The following is a 24,109-nucleotide window of genomic DNA, read 5'->3' as shown; positions in this document are numbered from 1 at the left end:
TCCTGTTTGTAGTCCTGTTTGTAGTCCTGTTATAGTCTGTTTGTAGTCCTGGTTGTAGTCCTGTTATAGTCTGTTTGTAGTCCTGGTTGTAGTCCTGGTTGTAGTCCTGTTGTAGTCTGGTTGTAGTCCTGTTATAGTCTGTTGTAGTCCTGTTGTGGTAGTCCTGTCATAGTCCTGTTGTAATTTGTAGTCCTGTTATATGTGTTTGTAGCCTGTAGTCCTGTTTGTAGTCTGGTTGTAGTCTGTTTTGTAGTCCTGTTTGTAGTCCTGTTATAGTCTGTTTGTAGTCCTGTTTGTAGTCCTGGTTGCAGTCCTGTGTTCTGCTGTGTGTCCACTGCGCCCTCTACCGGCCAAAGCCGAGCGGTGCAGCGACACTGAAAACAACAAACATGGCGACTCTGTGAACACGTTTCCTGAAGAGAAACACGATTAATCCTCTGAAGACTGCAGCAGAACACAAGGTAGGCTTCATAAGAATCCACACAATGACCACATAATCACACATTAACTAACTGGAAGCTTTTAGGGGCACAAACTGCAGAATGACCCAAAATACAGCAAGAGTCCTTTCTGTTTATTAGACTGTTTTATGACTAATCAGTCTTCAGTATGTCTCATTTATCTTATTACACTTCACAGTATTTTATTTATGCCTTTTATAGTCAATTAATAATATATATATATATGTTTCAGAATCCTGTTTATTGCCAAGTAGGTTTCACAAAATAGGAATTTGCTTATATATATATTAGTGCATTGACAAGAAAAATAAATATAGAATAGAAAAAATTGCAATAAATTAAATTTGTATACTACAGTAAAATAAATATGAGAATATGCACAGTGTTGCTGTTTAAAATAAAAGTGTTATGCAAGAATGTGCAAGAATATATTCTAGGGGATGTGCAAAGGTATTCACAGTATTAAGAATAAAACAAATATGCAATGACAAGAGATTATAGTCTATTAATGTAAAACATATAGAGATCTTAACTTATCTTGGACTACTGTCTCTGTGGGTAAGTATTGATTGCAAATCTTGTAAATTTCATAATGATCCTTATTCCCTGGAGTCAAGCAGCAGAAGTGAAATTAGAAAATACTACTGGTATATTTTTGGGTGAAAGAAATATGCAAAATAATTCACTTTTCCAGGCACCACTGAAGCTACTCATGGGAGAAGATTGCATTGACTTTCTGCAAGAAATCTCCTTTGATTGCTTGGTTTAATTGAGGAAATTATCATAGTTTTAATTTAAAACAAACCCTGAAAGCAAACTTCTCACATGTGCTTTTAGACAACTGACTACTAGCATTTTACAAGATAAATATATCAGGATACATAAACTGCTTTTTTGTTGTTTAATGCACTTATACCATTGCATTTGTTCACATTTATTGACACTATTTTTTCTATTATTGCACTATATGCTTGAACCTTGTCTTTGATATTGTTTTTTGCACCTTGTGTTCTTTTGTTCCTTCTTTTCATTGTGCACGGAGAACCAGGTGAACCCAGTCTCCCTCCTCTGCTCTGTATATAGATGGACAATATTAAACCTCTCTTATCTTGTCTCTTTTACATTTAGGCCTCAGTGCTGCCGTCTCTCCATCAGGGCGTCATGTCCCGGCTGGCGGTGGTGTGTGGCGGCTCCAGGGGCATCGGGGGGGCCGTGTCCCGCCTGCTGGCCGAGAGAGGCTGCAGGGTGGCCGTCGTCTCCAGGAACGAAGACGCCGCCCGAGCCGCTGTGGCATCTCTGCCTGGAGGTATGAAGAGATGCACACAAACATGCATCATGAACTGTTCAGATACGGCTGGTTTAGTTCAGGTTTCTTCTTGTTTCTTCAACAATCCAAGTTTATTTATGCAGAACATTTCAGCTACAAATTAAAAGCGCTTTACATGAATCATCAAAAGCCAAAGTGAAAAAGAAACACATTGTTAAAGGTTGTGTAAATACAATTTAAAAACGCTCATTCGAAGGCCAAGAGAATAGGAAATGAAATGCTATGCTTAGCTGTGAGAACAGTGTTGTTTCTTTTGATTTAATGAATCTATTAAAAACGTTAAAACTGTTCAGTTGGCAGACAGTTCCATAGTTTAACAGAGAAGACTGATTAGGTTTTGTGTAATGATATATATATATATATATATATATAGAATAGTCTTAACTTTGCTCACAGAGCTTCTGTTTCTGCTCTCCAGTCGACCACGTCGCTCTCAGCTGTGACGTCTCCAGAGAGCAGGAGGTCCAGAGGAGCTTTGAGACGATCCAGAAGACGTGTGGAGACGTCACTTATCTCGTCAATGCAGCCGGCATCAACAGGTGAGCAGACACTCCATCACATTATTGACTATATGCTGATATTTTTCAACCAGACTCACCTAATTGCAGAGAACATTGTCTCTTCTGTAGTGGAAATAACACATTATTATGCCTATTGTTATTGTGATGCCCACTGGAAGCCATTAAATACAATACTTTCAAGATGGACACATTCACCAGGCAGAATAAGTAAACTACTCCAACTTAGATGACATGTTAAAGAAGGCTCCAGACAAAATTTTTACATTGGTTGCTCTAGTATGTATAACTTATTTATTTAGTTGCCACAGCAAAAGTTTTGGTTCCCAAACATCCCTGAACACCTAGAAAACAGGTGAACAATCTCTCATTGAAAACACGCGTAAAATGAGAGAAACATTCAAATGTCCAAGAAAATCTTGTTTGTCTCGGAACATTTAATTCAAAATTCTCTTATTTTCCTTTAGCTGAGAATGAATTATAATGTCATCTGAAAGAATGTTCAGGATCATATTAACGTTGGTCATGGGGGGGTTCTGTTTCTGTTCAGGGACGCTCTGCTGCTGAGGACTAAACCGGAGGACATGTTGGCTGTTCTTCACACCAACCTGCTGGGTTCCATGCTGACCTGCAGGGCGGCTCTGCGTAGCATGCTGCGCACTCCTGGAGCCGCCATAGTGAACATAGGTACTACTGATCACTACTGATGACTACTGATGACTACTGATCACTACTGATGACTACTGATCACTACTGATCACTACTGATGACTACTGACTACTGATCACTACTGATGACTACTGATCACTACTGATGACTACTGATCTCTACTGATCACTACTGATCACTACTGATCACTACTGATCACTACTGATGACTACTGATCACTACTGATCACTACTGATCACTACTGATGACTACTGATGACTACTGATGACTACTGATCACTACTGATCACTACTGATGACTACTGATCACTACTGATCACTACTGATCACTACTGATGACTACTGATCACTACTGATGACTACTGATCACTACTGATCTCTACTGATGACTACTGATCACTACTGATGACTACTGATGACTACTGATGACTACTGATCACTGACTACTGATGACTACTGATCTCTACTGATGACTACTGATCATCACTACTGATGGATCTGAATCCTCCACAGTCAGCTTCATGTTCTCAGTTTGACCACTAGGTGGCAGTGTTGGTCATCGCTACCCTCTTTAGATTCAACCAAGTTTTAAAGTAAAGACCCAAATTTGTACATTTTAGTTTCACATACATTTTTGCAGGTTTTACTACATTTATTTAACTGGAACTTAGGAAAACTTCATTCATTATTTTAAACCTGTAGTCTGCTTTTGATTTTTTTAGCTACTTTCACATTTTTCTCTCTGTGGTCTTGATTTTCACTTCAATATAAAAGTCCAACACCTCTATGGAAACATAACAATCATGACTAGAATTAGAGGGAACTGAAACGTGTATTTTGTGCAGAATAACACAGTTATAATGACACAAATCATAACAGAGAAAAAAACAAAGGTTGAATTTCTTTGATCATTTATTTTACCAAAATTAACAAACAATGGGATCTATTTATTCTACATCTTTACAAGTGTCTACAAGTGTTACAAATGTTAGAGATAAAAATGGAGGCTCCACATGAAATATATATTTTTAGCTATTTCTACAACCTCTCCTCTCTGCTCTGTGTTCAGCAGCCTGAAGTTCAGTCAAAGTTTCACAGATGTTTTTGTCACATGCTTGTTGGTCTCAGATGAATCAATCATGGCTTCATAGTTTCACTGAGGAGCTCAGAATTTAATGTTCTTTACAGAATCTGGTTAAAGTAAACGGTTTATTTGGGGACAAATTTTAAATGAGACATGTATATAATTTTTTTTTGATAAAATATCACAATTGTAAGCTCCGTTTCGGTTGCTTTTTCTGATGGAAGTGTTTGTCAAACGTGATGTGTTCAAGGACCGTAAGAAAGATGATACTCTGATGATAATAATGTTTTTCACAGCTTCTGTAATTTTGGCGATTGTTTCAAGAAAAACATGCTTTTCCATGCTCTCCTTTTGGGTTTAGAGGGTTAAGCATAAAGGCATCAAATATGTTTTATTTTGAAACGTTTCAGTCATACTTAGTAATCTCAATGGTGGTGTGTTTGTTGTTTGCAGGCTCCGTTGTGGGCCTGAGAGGGAACGCTGGTCAGTGTGTCTACAGCGCCAGTAAAGCCGGTCTACAGGGCTTCACGCTCTCTTTGGCGAAAGAAGTCGCTTCTCGTAACGTCAGAGTCAACCTGCTGGCTCCAGGTACAAACACAACTACCCTCTCTCCTCTCAGAACCTTCTTTATTTTAAAGTCTTCCTCACGTCGCTTCATTCTCTCTCACACTTCCAGGTTTCATCCGCACCGACATGACGGCCGGGCTGAAGGAGGAGGCGGTCCGCTCCGTCCCGTTGGGGAGGTTCGGCGAGCCGGAGGAGGTCGCCCTGGCTGCTCTCTTCCTGTTGGAGTCGTCCTACGTCACAGGACAGGTGCTGGTGGTGGACGGAGGACTCCAGCTGTCCATGTAGGAAATGAAGAGTTCTCTATCCATGAAAAACAACACCAGAGAGGCAGGTGGAAACCTCACTGGTGTTTGAGACTGTGGAGGAAATGGTTTCAAGAATAAGACGAAGGACAGTGAGCTCTGTGTTTCTGATGACTGATGAACATTTACATCTAAAACGACTTCATGGATGAAGTTGAATGTTTCTCTGTGGTCACATGTGGATTCAGAGTCGTGTCAGCTGTAGCAGTGTGAGAATGGATTCAGTGTTTACTATTATCGTTACTAAAATTCTGAAGTAAAATGAGGCTGCGTTGCATTTCTTTCTGTCTTTTAGTACAAACTACACCTGCTCTTACAAAGTGCGTACTGTTGTATATGTTATGCATACAGTTAGGACATGCTACTTCATCATGACGCTGAGCCTTGAACTCAAAGAACTATTGACTTTGAGACGAGGGAACAGGAAGTGATAAAACGCTGACTCATTTCTGGGGTTCAGGACACATTCCTGCAGCTCTCTATTGTATGCAAACTAAGTGTGGCTGTTTGTTTGTGCAGGTCGGACGGCCCAATAGTGGAGTCTTGATGATGCTTTCAGGGCCTTAAAAAAACCTTGAAAACGTCGTAGCCCCGGAGCTCATGCTACTTTAATGTGGCCTTGATTGTAGTATGAGTACTTGAACGCAACATAAATCTTTGCACAGGTTGTTAAAAGGCAGTAACTTGTTGTTGACACAGGAGACACTAAACCACATGTCTCAGGATCACCGTCCAGCTGCTCTCTTGTCTTTTCTGTGTGTGTGTGTGTGTGTGTGTGTGTGTGTGTGTGTGTGTGTGTGTGTGTGTGTGTGTGTGTGTGTGTGTGTGTGTGTGTGTGTGTGTGTGTGACAGTCGGTGATGATGACTAACGCTGCTGACTCCAGAGAGTCTGGCCCAGTACAGACCTCTGTGCCCCGAGGTCCTAAATTTGATCAGTGGACTGAACGCTGTTGGACTTTTTCCACGACTGTAAAGCGGCCCAACCACTGATTGTAGACCCCCACCCCCCCACAGGGAGACCCCCTCAAAGCCAGCGAATGTCCCCCTGAGCCCACCTCTGGAGGGGCCCGTCGAGGGGGCCAGGCATGGCGGGCTGCAGCTGGAGGAAATTAGTGGCAGTGGTGGGAGGGTGGAGGTGGGAGGATGGGGGCGGGGGGGTATTTTTAGCTCTGGGAATGTTTCGAGTGTCTGGTTACAGCAGTGGACCTGCAGTGTGGACGGACGGGGTCGGAGGTGACGGAAAAGCTCAGTGATGAGATTTAAAAAGCTGCTTTGCTCGTCACTTTCACTGAACAAGTTGTTTAACCTTCCAAAAGTGTCACGACTTCTATTTTCTTCTGTCTCCTGTTTCCTCTTGATTTGCATTCTTACAGAACGGTTTCCACCCTGAGTGATGATGTGTTTTTGGCGTTCTCTTATTGTTTTTTTTAAGAAAAAGCCAGTCTATAAAAAAAACATCTCACGGCGTCTCTGAAGAGTTTGATTTTTTTTATTAACTTTCATAACCTAAAATAATATCAGGAGAACAATCCATATACAGGCATTGATTGGCATAAAAATGTGCAAACACAGTAACTGTCAGCTGATGCAAGCTCTGAAAAAGAAGTCCACTTTGTATAGTATTACAGAGGAGACGGAAACAGTCGATATAAATATACCTTGCTTTTAACTTTATACCAGTTTAGAGTGTTTTTATACATCGCCGTTTGGCACAAGTGTCCAAAAATAACATGCAGAGAAATTGTGTTTGCATTAAGCCTAAAAGTGATTTAAGGCAGTAAATACATTTATAAAAACTTCATGATACAGAAAGGATTGTTTTTATCGGCGAACAAAAGGTTCACATACATATCATTTTATGTCAAGATTGTCGGACGTTGTTTTTTTTTTTTCATACAAAAATAAATTCGACAATCTTTTGATGTGTGAGAGAAATAAACTGAAACCTTTCACAGCACCCTCTGTTGAGTGAGAACATTTCAGTTCACCCTTTTTTAAAATAAACCATCAAAGAAAAAGAAAGAAATCAATGAATAATGTCCCTCCATCACCAAAGGTTTGCATATGTTCCATTTTTACAATATCAGCACATTCACTCACATCCCTCTACCTATGGAGGACCAAAGCTGCCACTATAATAATTAAACCAATAAATAAATGAATTAATAAATAAAAAATAAAATAATTATATTAAAGCCTAAATTATCACACGGATGTGTTTCTTAATACTAAAATAAGCAAATATGTGCAGTAAAATAAAATAAATAAAATGTTTTAATTTATTTAATTATTATTGTGTTCATTTATTTTCATATTTAATTATTTTCTCAATTTTTGTTTCCATTTCTGTGCATACATTTCTTTTATTTTGAAATTAACCTGCACATACAATTTTGATAATTGAGGATTCATTTCTTTATTTTATTTATTAATTTACTTCATAATTTATTCATAAAATGGCAACTTTAGTCTTCCATATATATCAAGTGTTAACTTACCACATTAAAGATGATGTCCGTCACAAAAACCTGCTTTTTTCCCGTCGCTGTCTCTTCCTGTGTCTTTTATATCGAACCTTCCTAAACAAACAAATCTCATTCCTTTTCATTAAACCTCATTTCTTTTGCTTTTAAAAAACAACAACATACTGTTTGTTAAGGCCCGGCCTTTTCTTTCCAACATCTGTAAGCTCATCTATGGAAACACTGAGACCGTTTGATACTGCAACTACAGCAGATATCAGCGCTGCTACACATAAACATCTGTGATCTCCTCCGTCACCGCTACGACTCTTTGAATCATCCGTCTTTTCTCCTTTCGAATGTCCATTTTTAAAACACAGCTGGTGGAAGCTACGTATAGTTACAGTATGAGTCTGTGTATATCACTTGAACATGCATAGTAAATTCTATGTTTCATATTTAAATCTGTATTTTAAATCTTAACAGTCATGAGAGGCACTTTAACAGAATCAGCCGTACAGTTCGTGAAACATTCGTCCTCGCCGTTAAACACTTCAATCTTTTTTTCCAGGTCCAGTTGATAAAATGAAGCACGGTGTGATGAATTCTGTGATATAATCGGTTGTGTCATACAATAAAAAACAACCAGCTCAACTCCGCCCACCGGCCCTTTTTAGTTCTGTATCTGCAGTTCCATGTCTTTGTCTCAGGAGTGCTGGAACGAGGGCAGCTTTCAGGGTTATTTAGGGTTAGACCGTTTCCCCCCCTCTCCATCGTGGTCTCTACAGGTCGTCACTTTCCACCAGGCCGCCGGGCTGCAGCGGGCTGCAGTCGGGGAAGAAGGCCGCCTTCACGTCCAAACCTCTCTCCGTCAGTGCGGCGTAGCGGCTGGTGGACGGGCGCACCTTCTTGGGCTTGGGGAGGTTCGGCTGCTGCCACTGAGCTGTAGACGGAGCAGAGGTTGGGTTTAATGAATGTGATGACAGGAAAACACAAAGAAAAGTTTGACTCAAAGGGCACCGTCTGTGTTTTTTAGACTGTGAACGTACTGTGGACGTCGAGGCGTGCGGTGCTGGACACGATGCCGGCGTCGTTCTTGGCCGACACGGTGTACCAGCCGGCGTCTTCTTTCATGGCTGGCTGGATGATCATACACAGGTATCCACAGTTGTCCTGGTGCATGCTGGGAAAGGAGATCGAGACATATTTAAAAGGGGCTAGTGTGTAGGATTTGGCGACATCTAGCGGTTTAAAAGCTGCATTCTCTCTAGTGTCCACCAGGGGGCGACTCCTCTGGTTGTATAGAAGTCTATGAGAAAATGACTCTACTTCTCTCTTGATTTATTCCCTCAGTAAACATTGTAAACATGAGTTTATGGTCTCAATCTCTAGTTTCAAGTCTTCTTCAATACAGCATGATGTTCATTTAGTAAATGATGCTCCATTTAGAGTCAAACAGACCATAAAGCAGGGGATGCTTTAGGGCGGGGCTACACACTGATTGACAGGTCTCTACCAGCCAATAGACCCCTGAATGCTTCACACTGTCCCTTTAAGGGAAGTGATTATAGTCTTTTTGCCTTTTGATATGTTACAAACAACCTGTATTCTATGTACCTGATTCTGTCCGTGTTGTGAGTGAAGGACTCGTTCTCCCTCTTCCAGAAGATTTGTGGGTAGGGGACCCCTGTGACGCGACACTCCATTCGCACAGGATGACCCTCGGCCACGCTCGTGTTCTGCAGCTTCTCCACGAATGACGGGGCTTTGTGCATCTCTTTGGCTGCAGAAAGAGTGAGATACTGAGACCTGTTTCTCAGATCCAAAACTTATGCAAACTGCTGTTGTGTTTGTGTTCCTGTTTTCTCACCTGCAACGATGAGCTCCAGGTTGAAGGAGTTCTGCCCGGCCCGGTTGCTGGCGATGCAGGTGTAGATGCCGGCGTCGCGGCTTGTCACGGGCTCGATGACCAGCGAGTGCACACCGTTTTCACGCACCAGCATCTTGTGGGCGGAGTCAGGGCGGATTGTCTGACCATTCAGCTGCCAGACGAGGTCGGGAGTGGGCAGACCGCTCACCTGCAAGGAGGCGAAACAAAAAAACATGAAAATCCACTCAGTGTGAGGATGCTTGTTGGTCTTTGTTTTGGTTTTTTTGGAGAAAATGAGAATATTAGCTGCATGTGTTCTGAGGAGGAAGAGTTTTTATTAGGAGGATGAAGACATCAGTGTTTGGTTCATCTGTCTGTGTTGTGTTTGTCTGCTTTGTCATGGGAGTAACAGAGAAAAGAGACGACTTCTCTTTCTGCACAGAAATCTGCTCCATCTGGAGAATGTGCTTATGTTTGTTATTGCAATGAATTTACATATATCAAAAAAGGAGACGAGGCATCGATAAGTATTTCTGGAAGCAGTCGGATACATTTTTAGAAGTCGGGACATTTTGAGCACGGAAAGTTTGGAAAGCCAAAAAAAAGGATCTGGAAATAGATATTAGCTATAAATATCCTCGACATTATGGGACTCCGTAGGAATGGAGACTCTCAGCTTAGTCTTTTTATAGCGAGTAAATTGTGGGTTTTGTTTTTTATTTTATTACATGTTGCAGCTTTCAAAGAGTTTCTTAATGTGCTGCAGGCTGGAGGTGACGACGACGAAGATAAAAGAGAGAAAATGAGCTCCGGTGGTGTGAGGGGGGGAATAACTGTAGAAAACCTGATCCCACTTAATCCCCCTGAAAGATGACACCTCTTTTTATTCTCTCTGTCTGCTTTGAGGCATTCATAATGAGAGGAAGTGATGAAAGTTTCTTTTTATTCCCCAAAAGAAACACGGAATGCACAGAAAAAAGGGAAAATGTTTCTTTGGCAGCGCAGACGTGGAGTCTCCCTGAAAGCAATTCAGACACTGAATTAAAGGGCGGATCTGAAATGTCTCTCTTTATTACTATGATTAAGATATTCTCTTTAGTCCAGGCAACTTTTTTATTTTTCCAGTCATGTCTCGGTTATTTTAAATCCTCTCTTTCATTGCTTTATCAAAGAATAGCAGCAGGGATTGGAATCTGTGTTCACCTACAGGTTAAAGCAGAAGTTAGCTGTCAGCTGAACTATTTCACTGTTTCACATCAGATTAAAGACTCTGACACTAAAAAGGCATTTTTATGACCCTTAAATCATGAGGAACAGGCCATGACCCACTTAGGAGACAGGAAGTGCAACAATTAAAAGCCATTGGCGAAGCATTTAGTACATCCTCTTAGTTAAAGAGCATCCGTTACCCTCATTTCTGTAGCTTATCCCAGCCTTGCACTGAAATTCACAAATGTTTATAATGCTTGAGTTTATACTTAATTGTTTTAACATATCCTTTACAGCTCTCTCCACTAACCATAATCATAACAATAGTCTGCATGCTAACGATTAGAATTAGCAATTGGCACTCGCAATAAGCGTGAGCAAATTTGAATGGTAACTGCTATCATTAATGCTAATTTAAAAACAGTAATATAGACCAAGCCCAGCAGTTCATGTGGTGCTTTTTATGTTCTGTGACTGTAGCATGAAATCATGGTGGAAATAGCGATCTAGCTAGTTAATTATAATTATATTTTAATAGCCAAATTTAACATCATAATGCTTCATCCACACATTCACCAGATTTTTTAATGTGGGTTTAATTCCGGGTTTTATTTCTTTCACGTTCTTTTCACTTCAGCCAGAACTCTGAGGTTTAGTGACTCTTTAAAATGGCAATTTCTAACATAAACTGCGGTTATATATAAAAAGGTTTTCTGGACATTAAAGTTTGTAGCTTGACATGCCACACCAGACCTAAAAACATAGTGTATAATTTGTCTTTTCTCCGTTTTCAGGTTCTAAAAATGTCCTTCAGTAAGCAGCACTGTCTCAAAGCACCGACCAAACTCTTAAATGACTCTTTTACAAAATAAGCAGATCATTCTCAGAAGTCTCTTCATCCTAATCAATAAATAATAATCACATTGTTCACCCCTGTTGTCACAGGTTTCACTCTCAGAGAGGAGGAGGTGTATTTACCTTGCAGTCCATCCGGCACAGTCGGCCCTCCTGGACGATGAGGTCACCGGGCGCCTGCAGGAAGTGAGGACGGAAGTGACGCTCCTGGATGTTATCGTTCTCGTCACCGCTGTCTCTGGACCTGGACCTGGGCCTGATGGAGACGGGGAAACATACAGTATTCAGGATTAAAGATCAATGAGGTATTTTTTGTTTTTGCAACTTTGCATTCATTTCTATTTCAGAAATGAGCATGAATACTTTTAAAGATTTTTTTAAATTTAGAGATTTTGGTGTATTTTACTTCCATAACATGTCTTCTTTCAGACTAGTTGAAAGAAAACATTTATTTTACTACTTTGTCTATTTGCGTTTCTCTTGATTTCTCCTGAATTCACTAAAAGTTACCATTAGATAATGCCTCATTTGCATATTTAAACATAACATATCAGAAAACTTGTAATACAAAAAATAATCATCTTAATGTCAGTAATCAACTGGTGAAGTTTCATGTTGATATCTATTAGTTATTTTTTTACCCTATTCACCTGTAGAGTCTTCAACATGTATGTAATTTAACTAAACATATCTTTAAAGGACGTTTTCTCTAAATGAGTTTTTTCTCAGACTCTGATCCAGAAATCTCCACTTCAGTAGCTCTTACATACTGCTCTGACATCCTTACACTTTCTCTTTCTCAACCTAAGATAGTCTCAATAGTTGTTTGTGTGATTCTAATCCTATATCAATGACATCACCACATAAAGAGATCGTTATCTCGCTCTCGCTTCTCACACCAAACATCTCTGATCTCTGGGAGTGTTCATCTAGATTACAGGTGTTTATTTTCTTTATGTGCTGCGAGGAGCGTCTGTGATCTAATGTTTCATTTTATTTTGGATGAACGCTCGTTGTATGTTAAAGGTCAAACACAGAGCAGAGCAAACAGGTGTTCCCTCTCATCAACACGGAGCCTTTTCAACAAAGAACAAAAAAAACAAAACTCTGTGATTCATCTCAGAGAAAACATTTGCAGCTTCTTGGAAATAACACGGCATTAAATGTGTGCACGGGAGTCGTGCAGATGGCGAGCAGCCTGCAGGACATGTGCCGGCCGGCCAGCAGCTCTGAATATAAACATGTTGTGTTTGCTTTTTGTGTTTGAATTCTGTTTCCTGTCCGTCAGCGAAGCCTCACCTGCGCATGTGTCCGGGGGCGGAGCGTTGGCTTCGGCCTCGCTGGTTCACGGCCTGGACCATCATCCTGCCGGTGCAGCTCACCCTGCCCTGTGAGGGGGAGGGAGGGAGGGAGAGTATGAGGTGCCGACACTCCAAAATGTGAGTGTTAGAAAAGCCCGAAGCGCTCGTGAACTTTTGACCCTTTGGTGATTTCCCGTCTCATTCAACGCCCTCTTCCTCTTCAGACTATTATCTTGCTTCTCATTAATCTCTCTCTTTAATGGGCGCTGATATGTTCTCCAAGAATCCAAACAGACGAATGAATGTGTGTGTGTGTGTGTGTGTGTGTGTGTGTGTGTGTGTGTTTCTATAATCCGTCTGCTCACCTCGGGGTTTCCCGCCATGATGGTGTAGTTGCCGTCGTCGTCCAGCGAGGCCGCGGCGGTGTGCAGGGAACAGGTTCCATCGGCGTCACGGCTGATCCGGTAGTGCTCGCTCCTCTTGGAGATCTGCTTTCCGTCTTTGAACCAGTAGACCTTTGAGAAAAGACGCAACAATATGAGTCAAGTTATGGTTTCACAGACTGGCTTCTTTCAGACAAGTGGAAAGAAAATAATTATAATAATTCACCTGTAGAGTCTTCAACATGTATGTAATTTAACTAAACATATCTTTAAAGGACGTTTTCTCTAAATGAGTTTTTTCTCAGACTCTGATCCATAAATCTCCACTTCAGTAGCTCTTACATACACCAAACTTTACAGCTTCATTCCTCTCTATATTCTGAAGGTTTCTACAGAGGGGTTTGTTCAGATATCATTCATAGCCTGATTTATGCAACATTTATTAATAAAAACATGGAGAAAATAGATATTTTTTTTGTTGACAGTATTTTCTGATTTATGGAGTGATACAAAGAGATATCTAAAATTCCCTCTGTAATAACCTTTGACTTTAATATGTCAACAAAATGAAACAAAAACTTTGAACCTGTCTTTATCTATTAGTTAATATTTGAATCTTTTAACCTGTAGCGTCTCCCCTTAAACATTTCTTAAAGCCTTGAACAACAACGTTTCGTCTCTAAATTGTTTTACAGCAGTGCTCTTATCCGTCCTTCATCTCTATCTCTCTGCTTTTCCTTTATTTCATCAGTTCATTCTGCAGCCTGTCATCACCATGCCATTAATGATCCTCCTCTTTATCATGAAGCGGAGCACATGTACGATATCTCCACACCCTCAATCATCAACATCACACATCAGCAACTCCCAAAGAGAGGCGAGCCAAGCCTTCATAACCGCCTGAAAATCACCAGATATTCATCTAACACAACATCATCAGGCCATGTTAGAGACAAGGAAGTGTACCTTATTTGTGAATAGAGTTAAACAATTTTTTTTTGTTGCAACTTTGAATTTATTTCTATTAAAAAAATATGGAATTTTATTAGAAACATGTCCTAAGAAAGACACAATCTGTACGACATTATCAACAAATACCAGCTTTTATAAGTATTTAATTTGATCCTTTCGGGGGGGTTTTTCGTTGTTGAATGCAAAACTCATTTTTGAGCATGAATATTTTTTTAGGAAAGCTTGTTTGGATTTAAGAGGAGACACTCTGGGCAGAAACATTGTCTTTCATGCACTGATTTATTTAGAGATTTTGGTCTAGTTTTCTTCCATAACACGTCTTCTTTCAGACTAGTGGAAATAAAACATTTATTTAACTACTTTATCTATTTGCGTCTGTAGATTTCTCCTAAATTAACCAAAAGTTACCATTAGATAATGCCTCATTTGCATATTTAAACATAACATTTCAGAAAACTTGTAACACATAAAATAATTGTCTTAATGTCTCTAATATGTCAACAAAACGCCTTTTGAACCAATGTTTCTGTTCAGGAGATGTATGGAAATTAGCATATATTTAATAAGACAATGCCTTATTTGCATATTCAATTAATTGGGTAAGTTTAATGACAATATCTGTCAATTGCATCTGTAGATTTTTCCTATATTCACCAAAACTTACTATAAGATAATGCCTCATTTGCATATTAAACATAACATTAAGGTTGTTTTAATAATTCATGGCGATGAGATTTTTGACATGTTCCGATCCTCCCACCTTTGGTTTGGGGTCTCCGTGGACTTTGCAGGAGAAGGTGACCGGCATTCCCTCGAAGACCTTGTAGTGTTTGAGCTTCTGGTCGAAGGACGGCGCCGTGCCACGACCGCCGGAGTCTTCGTCGTGCTGCACGTCGTCGTCCGATTCCTCCACCGGGGAACGCTCCAGACGGAATTCAATCTCGCTGATCAGACGCTGCTCGAAGCTGGACACTTTGTATTCCTAAAAAACAGAGAAAAAGATTTAGAGACAGAAATACCAGTACAGTTTCAACATTTAAAGGAACAGTGTGTGAGATTTAGTGACATCTAGTGGTGAAGTTACAGATTGCAACCAACTAAATACCCCTCTGATCAGCCCTACCTTTCTAAGCGTGTCGGAAAACTATGGTGGCCTTTAGGTATGGAGGATTTTGGTACAACTTGAAGCTACTTTTATCAATACTCAACTTTTCTAAATGTCAAAATAATTACTTTTAAAAACAAATAAATTTAGAACAGGATTAGAATTCACATTTAAAATATATCTAAATATTGTTTCTAGAGCAGCAACAGTTATGTTTACAATAAAACAAAGTCACTATATAAAGTAATTCATTTCTTAGTGTAACTCAAATGTAAAATGTTAATAAAATAAATAACATTTCACATATCTGTCTTCTGTCAGCCCGCAGAGGAGTTTACTAAAAGAGCTTTTGGCTGATCGTTCCTGCTGTGCTTGTGAAAAAATAGTTTAGAATTAGGTTTCACTTTTGTTTACGTGTTTACTGATATTGATCTTTTTACGCTCAAATATTTTCTTGCATGTACAGTAACGAGCGTAGTTTCGCCAAGATGGCCGACTCGTGGCAGACGACCCTCTTCCTATGTAGATATAAACTACTTACTAAACGTTACACACTGTTCCTTTAAGAGCGTGCAGAAAGCTTTTCGTTTGCCCTCACACACTCATTAACCTGTCTTCATCGTCAACCAAACTACCAACTTTCTCTCCTAAAGTCTCTCTCGCCCATATGAGCCACTCCTCCTTTTCCCCCACCAACCTCCCATCAATCTCTCATCGCCGCTGAAGGGAACATCTGCAGAGCCGCGTGGTCCGATGACACATCACACAGATTAATGACAGGCCCGGAGAAGCAGCTGCAGAACCCACAATCACACAAAGTGGCCCATCCCGATCTACCGAGGTATTATCCTGAAATATGCAGCTGCTGCAGCACGTTCCTCCCTCAACAAAAAAAAAATAATCTAACAATTATGTTTGATTTCTAAAGATTTAATCTTAATTGCTGCTTGATTCTCAAATGCAGATTGACGTTACAGCATGCGTTGCGTGATGGGAAGCACAAGAAGAACAAAGTGCATGAAACCAAAAACGTGCTGACAGATGCTGCTATCAAGCGTGAACATGCTGCAGCATCTGAATCAATTCAAACTCCCACACTGTACCAACTGTAAAAAAAAGAGTTTCACACAATCAGCTCCATTCTGTTTGCAGACACACCTGTTTGTGAATGGACTGAACGGGAAAAACAAAATTCCCCCCTCGCTGCTGCCCTTTTGTGTCGCATTTGTACCCTTATCAGCTCATTTCCCCGGCTCATGTCAACGTGAACACATCCTAGATTTCAGAGGTGGCTTTTATGTGCACGTTTACACACACAGTGAATGAAAAACGTAGGGTGACGGAGAGAAAACAGAGGTTTCAAACACCTTTTGAGGGACAGATTCTCTATCAGACGACTTGTCTTCCTGTTGAGAGAAGAACATGTTGTTGTGCCGTCACTGAGCATCAAATACTTTGTTTTGTGTGTGTGTGTTTTTTGTCTGTTTGTTGTCTCAAAACAGAAATTTCTCATGTTTTACTGTCACAATACGAAGCATCCACACGGTGGCAATCCCAGGCTTTTGCCCACAATACAACATCAACAAATAGAGACACTACAGGTGAACGGGGTAAAAGATTTAACTAATAAATATCAAAATGAAATTTCCCCAGTTTATTATTAACATGAAGTTTTCTGAAATGTAAAGTTTAAATATGCAAATGAGGCATTATCTCATTAGACAAGCCACAATTTTCATACATTTCCAGAACAGAAATGTGAAAATTGGATAAAGCCGGGTTCAAAATTCTTATGTCATGTTGTTGACTATTAGAGTCAAAGGTTTTTACAGAGGGAATTTATGATATCTCTTTGTATCACTCAACAGACTGTCAATTTTCTGCATGTTTTTAGTAATAAAATGTTGTATAAATCAGACTATAAATGATCTATGAACAAAGCCCTCTGTAGAAACCTTCAGAATATAGAGAGGAATGAAGCTGTAAAGTTTGGTGTATGTAAGAGCTACTGAAGTGGAGATTTCTGGATCAGAGTCTGAGAAAAAAATATAATAAAACTAACAGATATCAACATGAAACTTCACCAGTCGATTACTGACATTAAGATGATTATTTTTCGTATTACAAGTTTTCTGAAATGTTATGTTTAAATATGCAAATGCAGCATTATCTAATGGTAACTTTTGGTGAATTTAGGAGAAATCTACAGACGTGAATAGACAAAATAGTAAAATAAATGTTTTCTTTCCACTTTCTATCACACAGATAGATATAAAGATAAATAAATTCATAAACTCATATTAGCAGCCACACTGGTTTCTCCCAGTTTGCATAAACATAGCTTTTTATGGAGGGCTCTGGAGGACTTTACTGTGTTTATACCGGCTTTCATAACTCGCTCTTCAGCAGTGTTTACAGGGATCGGGGGGGTATATAGAGGAAATCCAGTAGTCATGAGGTAGGAATGACACCAGCAGAGCATCGGTGGACAAAACAGAAAGTGCTTGTATCGTATACATGCAATAGAGGTGTTTGTTTTTGAAAAAAATAAAGAAAGTGCTGGTGTAGACATGTTGCTCAAATGTTTCTATACTCAGCCTCGTCTCTTAGAATACAACGTATATCCTCACAAAACGGTTCATATTTCTTATGAACAAGTTACTCCTCATTTCTAGTGCGTTTTCCTTCAAGAGTCCAGCAGCACATGTCAATTACTGCTCGTTACATGAATACAGTCTTTTCCAAAAAAGATTGTGAAGTAATTAGTTAGGTTTCGGAAAATATCGTAAATTGAGTTACTTAAATACAGAAGTTACGTGACGAATAAATAGTTGTTTACTTCTCGTTTCACACGCGTTTAACCCATCCACCTCACCTCACCTTTATCACTTTCTGTGTAGATTGTTGCGATCTTTATAATTCCTTGTTCATGATTATATGGATAACATACTCATTTATTTTGTGGGATATCTGTGAATAACAACGCATTACTTTACGCAAGCTGTACACGAACAGCCTGAAAAATTACATTCTCATACAAAGAAACTGGATTGAGAAGGAATCATATTTTGTCGTGGATTAGGTTTTGCTTTTGAACGTCACAAATACGTTTTGAATTAGTTCATAGAAGTCAGAACAGAGAGGTTGTGGTGGTGTGTGGTCAAAATAAAGAAGGACTTTCACCCAGGAGACCGCTGTTCGTGTCCTTTGTGAATCAAGTACTTTTAAGTTATTTTGAGACAAACCAAATTGTTTTGTAGCGTTTTGTTTTATTTCAATTTGCAACATAAACCACTTGTTTAAATCTGGGACCATAATCCAGGAGAAAATAATTTTTCCTATAAACGTAAGTGAGATTGCAGTGTCTGTTTTGGAAGATAATTTGATATGAGCCGAGGTTGCCATGCCTCTATGATATCAGGTGTGTTTGTGTGTGATTTGTTTTCCCATCCAGGTGTGTGTGTGCTTCCTAGCAAACCGCCACCGTACCTGTGTGACCGGCTCCTCCTCCGTCTCCTGAGTGTTTAAGACTGTGGCGGCGTTGTCGGCACCCAGCAGCCTGCGAGCCATCTTCTCCTCATAGGTTAACTTCTGGAAGCAGGGATTAATGGAGTCAGCGGGGGAGGTTAGTGTGTGAGTCCCAGAACACACACACACACACACACACACTTATACACACACTTATACACACTGTATCTTGTGTTAATGCTGCATGTATGGAGTAAACATGAAATGGCACTTAAATGATGGGTTGTTTATTCTTCATGAATAGTTGCATGACTTGTTAATCTGAGTTACTGAACACGCTCATTTTACACACACACACACACACACACACACACACACACACACCTGTTGACCATTACTTATGCGCTCCTCTTTAAAGCGCAGTTTTCTCTCCAGGTCCTGGATGACGGCGTCCTTGGACCCTTGGATGTCGGAGTCGGAGGTGGCGCGTGGCGTCCTGGTGACAGAGGACTTCCTGGGGAACGCTTTACTGAAAGAAGCACAAAAACAAAAAGCGTTAAAAACGTCGCAGCACTCCGTGACGCACGCACGTTATCTCGACACGTCGTGGAGGCTCCTCTTTCCTCTCCGGCCCTCTCATATCCAAACCCTTATCAGGCTATAAGCATTCCACACCGTGTCTTCTTATCTCTCACAGTGGCAGCAGGAATGCCAGAGGGGAGAGTGATGAAATATAACTGGCAGAGAGTTTATGGGGGAATAACCTTGAAATGAATTTGACATTTCTCTCTCCAGGACGACCATCAGAAGAGGGTTATATAAACAATTAGAGATTTCTATCAGCTGAATATGCAGAACTCAAACTCAAAATGCTGACACACGTTTTCTTGCCGTATGTGTGCTGAAGCAGGTTCAAAGTTCTTGTTTCGTTTCGTTGACAAATTAGAGTCAAAGGTTTTACAGAGGAGATTTTATGTCTCTTTATATCACTCCATAAATCATGAAATACCGTCAACATTTCCTCCATGTTTTTAGTAGTAAATGTTGTATAAATCAGGCTATGAATGATATCTGAACAAACCCCTCTGTAGAAACCTTCAGAATATAGAGAGGAATGAAGCTGTAAAGTTTGGTGTATGTAAGAGCTACTGAAGTGGAGATTTAGGATCAGAGTCTGAGAAAAAACTCATTTAGAGAAAACGTCCTTTAAAGATATGTTTAGTTAAATTACATACATGTTGAAGACACTACAGGTGAATAGGGTAAAAAAATAACTAATAGATATCAACATGAAACTTCACCAGTTGATTACTGACATTAAGACAATCATTTTTCGTATTACAAGTTTTCTGAAATGTTATGTTTAAATATGCAAATTAGGCATTATCTAATGGTAACTTTTGGTGAATTTGGGAGAAATCTACAGACGCAAACAGACAAAGAAGTAAAATAAATGTTTTCCTGTCTGAAAGAAGACTTGTTATATAAGAAAAATATACCAAAATCTAGTTTTTCCTGTAGTGTCTCCTTTTATATAAATGACCTTTTGTGCAAGGTAGAAAAACAATTCCAGTTTATCTTTGAATGAACAACCAAAGCTGTGTTGAGTTTCTTCGTAGCCACACTGGTTTCTTTAGAACTCAAACCAATGCATGCAAACTACGATCCCAGAAAACCTGAGTGTGTATGTGATTCTGACACACCTTTCACTCCTTGGTCCTTGTGTATGTTTTCTTGGCGTATGTCTGCTGAAACTCTTACGCTTTGTGTCTATGTGTGTGGGGTTTTTCGTGCGCGTTTGTTAGCGTCTTCCTGCAAACATGCCGCGTAAAAATGTAAACATGTCATCTTCCATCTTGCAGACATTCTGCCTCCAACTTGGCAGCAGGTTTATCTGACGGGGAGCTCGACTCTCCGGGGGACTCGCTGTGTTAAAAGAACCTTGCAGAGCTCACGTGACTTGACAAACATAGAAAGCTGCAGAAGTGAGGGATACTTCAGGAAGCAAATCAATGGAATATATTTTGGGATTGTCCAGTGATAAAACCTTTCTGGGCGGAGTTTCACAAGGCATTAAAAAACATTCTTAACTTAATATATTATTTTATAAAGAATATAAAAAAAAGAAAAAGAAGTGAGGGATACTTACATCGTCCCGTTGCCTTTAGGGAGACCCAGGGCGTTGACTGTGGGACTGCCAGGTGAAGAAGGTGTGGAGGGCAACACCGAGGACAGGAAGCTGGAGGCTGGAGACGGAGGGACGGAGGAGAACGGAGAGGACATATCTGAGAGGGCCGGAGACATGGGGACGGGTGGAGGAGGAGGAGGTGGAGGAGGAGGGAAGTCCTGGGCGGGGCCCGATGGAGAGGACAGGTTACTGGAGCTGAAGAAGGGCGGAGGAGGAGGCGGGAAGGACGGGGAGCTCGGAGACTCCACGCTGCCGGCCTTGGTGAAGGGGGGCACGCCGACCCTGGTGAAGGGCTTATGCGAGGTGGGGGGGGACATCGGGGAGGACATACCGGACCCTGAGGAGCCAGAGGACTGGGTGACGTAGCCAGCCCTGCCGGGGCTCTGGGCGGCGATGAACTGCTTGGGCCGGGCGTAGTTGAAGGTGCTGGCCTGCATGGTGGCGTTGCTCTCCAACTCCTGGAAGGAGGGGGGAGGTGGGAGAGGCGGAGATGGCGGAGCAGGAGGAGGGACTTCCTGGTTCGGTTGCTGAGGTGGAGGCGGGACTTCCTGTTCCTGCTGTTCCTGTTCCTGCTGCCAGTTAGCTGCTTCCTGTTGCTCCAGTAGAATCTGGTCCTGCAGCAGCTTCAGCTGGGTCGCGTTCCTGTGACCCAAAAATATCACAAAACAACTTTTGGACTTTATGGAGGACAGGGGTGTTTCTGCAGTAAAGTAACACACTTGTAAAAATTGTTACAAAATCACACAGCTGTTGTGAGTTTATGCATGAAACCATTTACTGGTCGCCATCCAACTGTAGTCAGAACACAACTGGCAGACACGTTGGACACTAGATGGGAGCAGAGTGGATGTAGAAGAGTCAGAATACTAATCAAAGTGTTGCAAACACCCGAAGATGTCAACATGTTAATAGAGTTCTGCAGGGATGACGTGTTTTTGTACATCTTGCTAGTTCCCTCAACAAAAGCCAATGGTGTTTTCATTACTTCACCATGTTGTTCAGTAAGATAATCTCCACAAATTAACTCCATTTATATGATGTTTGAAGTGTAAAATAAAAAGATAACGTTAGGCTATAAAGGAACTACAACACGGTCACATGACTTCACGTCTCCACCGCTAAGCTAAAGGAGGACTAGCGTTCTAGTGAGGACGTTTAGTCGTCTCGTTTTGACACTTTTTTAATTAACGTAAAAGCTTCTAAATTCTGATTTACTGATGTATTTCATATCAGAGAACTAAACGTGAAAATCTCTTCAGCTTCTGTTAAACACATAACTTATTTTAGACATCTAACTAGAAACACCATCATAAAACATTTTGACTTTGAGACGAGGGAAGTGTAAAAAATGCTGACTCATGTCTAGGTTTTAGGACTTGTTCCTGCAGCACTGTACTTATAAAAGACATATAAAAGGCACGTGCTTTCTCAAGTTAAACTGTTTTTCTTCTGGTCTGAACATGACAGCTTGTCAGGCAAAACAGTGTTATGTTGACAAATTGTGTGTGCGTGAGTGAGTGTGTGTGTGTGTGAGTTCTAGGAAGGAAACCGCTGCACCAGCAGCACGAACTGATAGGTTATCAGCCTCTAACCTTTGACAAAGACTTGTTAAAAAAGCCAGCCTGTTGACAATCCATCAAGTATGGTAAAGGAATCAGGAGATAAGTGTAGCAGAGAGAGAAAAACAGTTCACCCCTCATGGACTGTGAATATATAAGAGCAAAATAGGACGAGTGAGCCACATGGTTGAGGTGTGGCTGCTGATGTTTGAATGAAACAAACAGGGTTATTTCACCAGAGATGATGATGATGATGAAGTATTGTGTTTTTTTCCACAGTGGTGTGGTTGTCCAGTCTCCCCCCCAAGCTTGGTTGATTCATTGTCACGTCATTGTGGGAGAGAGAGGGAGTGTTTTTTCATTTTCTCGAAGCTCTACGTGCACCAGAAGGGTTTCTTTAAAGACGACAAACTTTTGAAAAACCCACAAGATAGAAGTGAACTCTCAGAAGGTCTCCTCAGAGGATCAGGAGTTCTAAACCTTCAGAGTATACTTCAGAGTATACTTCAGAGTATACTTCAGAGTATACGGCCGTGTGTGCGTGAGGCTGTGCAGAATATACTGTGCGTCCCGGCGGTGCGTGTTGTCAGGTATCCACCAGGACCCGAGTTCACGTGCCCCCAAAATTGCTTCCAGATGTGGAATAATTAGTGGAGTCTTTCAGCTATTTTTCATCTGTGAGAATGCAGAGAAGACCCCCCCCCCCCTTTAGAGCCTCCCTCTCCCCGTCTACATTTGCAAACAACACCAGTGGGTATTTCACAAAGCTGACAGTTGTAGCGTAGTGTAACACGTCCAACAGCACCATGACTGATTAGCGTGTCCTAGAAAGTTATTTTTGGTCGTATACTTTCCCTGCAGAGTATATCGTAAACCGGTGTTCTCCTCACGATCGATCCCCCCCCCCCCCCCCTTCCCCTCTTCTCATTTTTCTTTACATTCTCTGAAGCTCTCCTGTTCAGGCTTCGACCAAAAGAGTGCTTTTACAGGAATAGTTTGGCAGCTTCACGAGGCTCCTCAGCGCTCTGCAGCCGCTTCAATTCCTTTTTTGGCTGTGTTTTTCTGCCCGTCTGCTCCAGCAGAGAGGAAACACACTTCATTTCCTCGCCGCCTCATCCCTCTCAACCCCGACACAGCGCTTTACTGCCTCAGCATGAAACTCCTCAAAGACCTTCACCACATTAAACCTATGTTTTTGACGGTTAGTAAATGCTGTAAATGTATGAGGCATGTGGATGTTATCCAGCCCTTTGCCTTTCAAGGAGCTCTTTACTTTCTATATAAAGAAACAAGCGCCTTCATTCATCACAAAGCCAAACTGCTTCGTCTTAATCCAACATAACACTCTCTCTCTCTCTCTCTCTCTCTCTCTTTTACTTTTCCCAAGAAATGATTCAGGATACAAACAAGTGTTGATACACAATGCAGTCAACAATCTGCATTAAAATGACATCTGACTTGTGCCTAAATACAACGCAAAGATTAGAATTCACATTTTGGTAATGCTTTTTATTAAAGTTCTTATTGATGCCCTTAAAAGTCCTTATAGGAGGCTTATTAACATTATTATGTGTTAATAAGCCTATATAAGTGTTAGCATCATAAACATATTATAAGCCTTTTATATACACTCTTGTTAAGCTTAGAGACTCTGAAGAACATTAATAAAATCTTTATGATTTTCTTATAATTGTTTATAAAGGCATTACTGACACATTCATTAAGTTTAACAAACTTACGTATAATGTTGTCGTTAAACCTTTACTAGGCTTTTTGTTGTTGCTTATTTAAGGTTAATACATACTTTATT

The 24,109-nt window shown here is 40.6% G+C and overlaps 2 protein-coding genes across 2 annotated transcripts in view; one reads left to right on the top strand and one right to left on the bottom strand.

Moving 5' to 3' along the window:
• Positions 1–368: 368 nt before the first annotated feature.
• On the top strand, positions 369–5,601 carry cbr4 (carbonyl reductase 4). Its single transcript, XM_054603332.1, has 6 exons — positions 369–461; positions 1,590–1,767; positions 2,207–2,327; positions 2,857–2,993; positions 4,512–4,646; positions 4,735–5,601. Exons 2-6 carry the CDS (start codon positions 1,623–1,625, stop codon positions 4,908–4,910), a joined length of 714 nt encoding a protein of 237 aa, XP_054459307.1. The 5' UTR covers positions 369–461; positions 1,590–1,622; the 3' UTR covers positions 4,911–5,601.
• Positions 5,602–6,778: 1,177 nt separating this feature from the next.
• The window catches only part of palld (palladin, cytoskeletal associated protein), a 64,905-nt gene continuing 47,574 nt past the window's right edge, over positions 6,779–24,109 (bottom strand). Inside the window, 12 exon segments of the mRNA XM_054602350.1 lie at positions 6,779–8,332; positions 8,439–8,572; positions 9,007–9,172; positions 9,260–9,467; positions 11,447–11,579; positions 12,623–12,711; positions 12,990–13,139; positions 14,740–14,961; positions 16,452–16,490; positions 18,574–18,675; positions 18,937–19,081; positions 20,702–21,382. Of these exon segments, the coding sequence (XP_054458325.1) occupies positions 8,172–8,332; positions 8,439–8,572; positions 9,007–9,172; positions 9,260–9,467; positions 11,447–11,579; positions 12,623–12,711; positions 12,990–13,139; positions 14,740–14,961; positions 16,452–16,490; positions 18,574–18,675; positions 18,937–19,081; positions 20,702–21,382 (2,230 nt within the window). The 3' untranslated portion in view covers positions 6,779–8,171.

Source organism: Anoplopoma fimbria, chromosome 8, assembly GCF_027596085.1.
Source record: "Anoplopoma fimbria isolate UVic2021 breed Golden Eagle Sablefish chromosome 8, Afim_UVic_2022, whole genome shotgun sequence".
NCBI classification, from domain to species: domain Eukaryota; kingdom Metazoa; phylum Chordata; class Actinopteri; order Perciformes; family Anoplopomatidae; genus Anoplopoma; species Anoplopoma fimbria.
The sequence above is the reverse complement of the archived record's forward strand: the minus strand, read 5'-3'. Positions and strand labels throughout refer to the sequence as shown.

Excerpts from the sequence above, each read along its gene's own strand:
- cbr4 (XM_054603332.1), top strand. The coding sequence starts at position 1,623 with ATGTCCCGGCTGGCGGTGGTGTGTGGCGGCTCCAGGGGCATCGGGGGG. Across the intron at positions 1,768-2,206 it reads TGTGGCATCTCTGCCTGGAG|TCGACCACGTCGCTCTCAGC; the intron begins GTATGAAGAGAT and ends TCTGCTCTCCAG. Across the intron at positions 2,328-2,856 it reads AATGCAGCCGGCATCAACAG|GGACGCTCTGCTGCTGAGGA; the intron begins GTGAGCAGACAC and ends GTTTCTGTTCAG.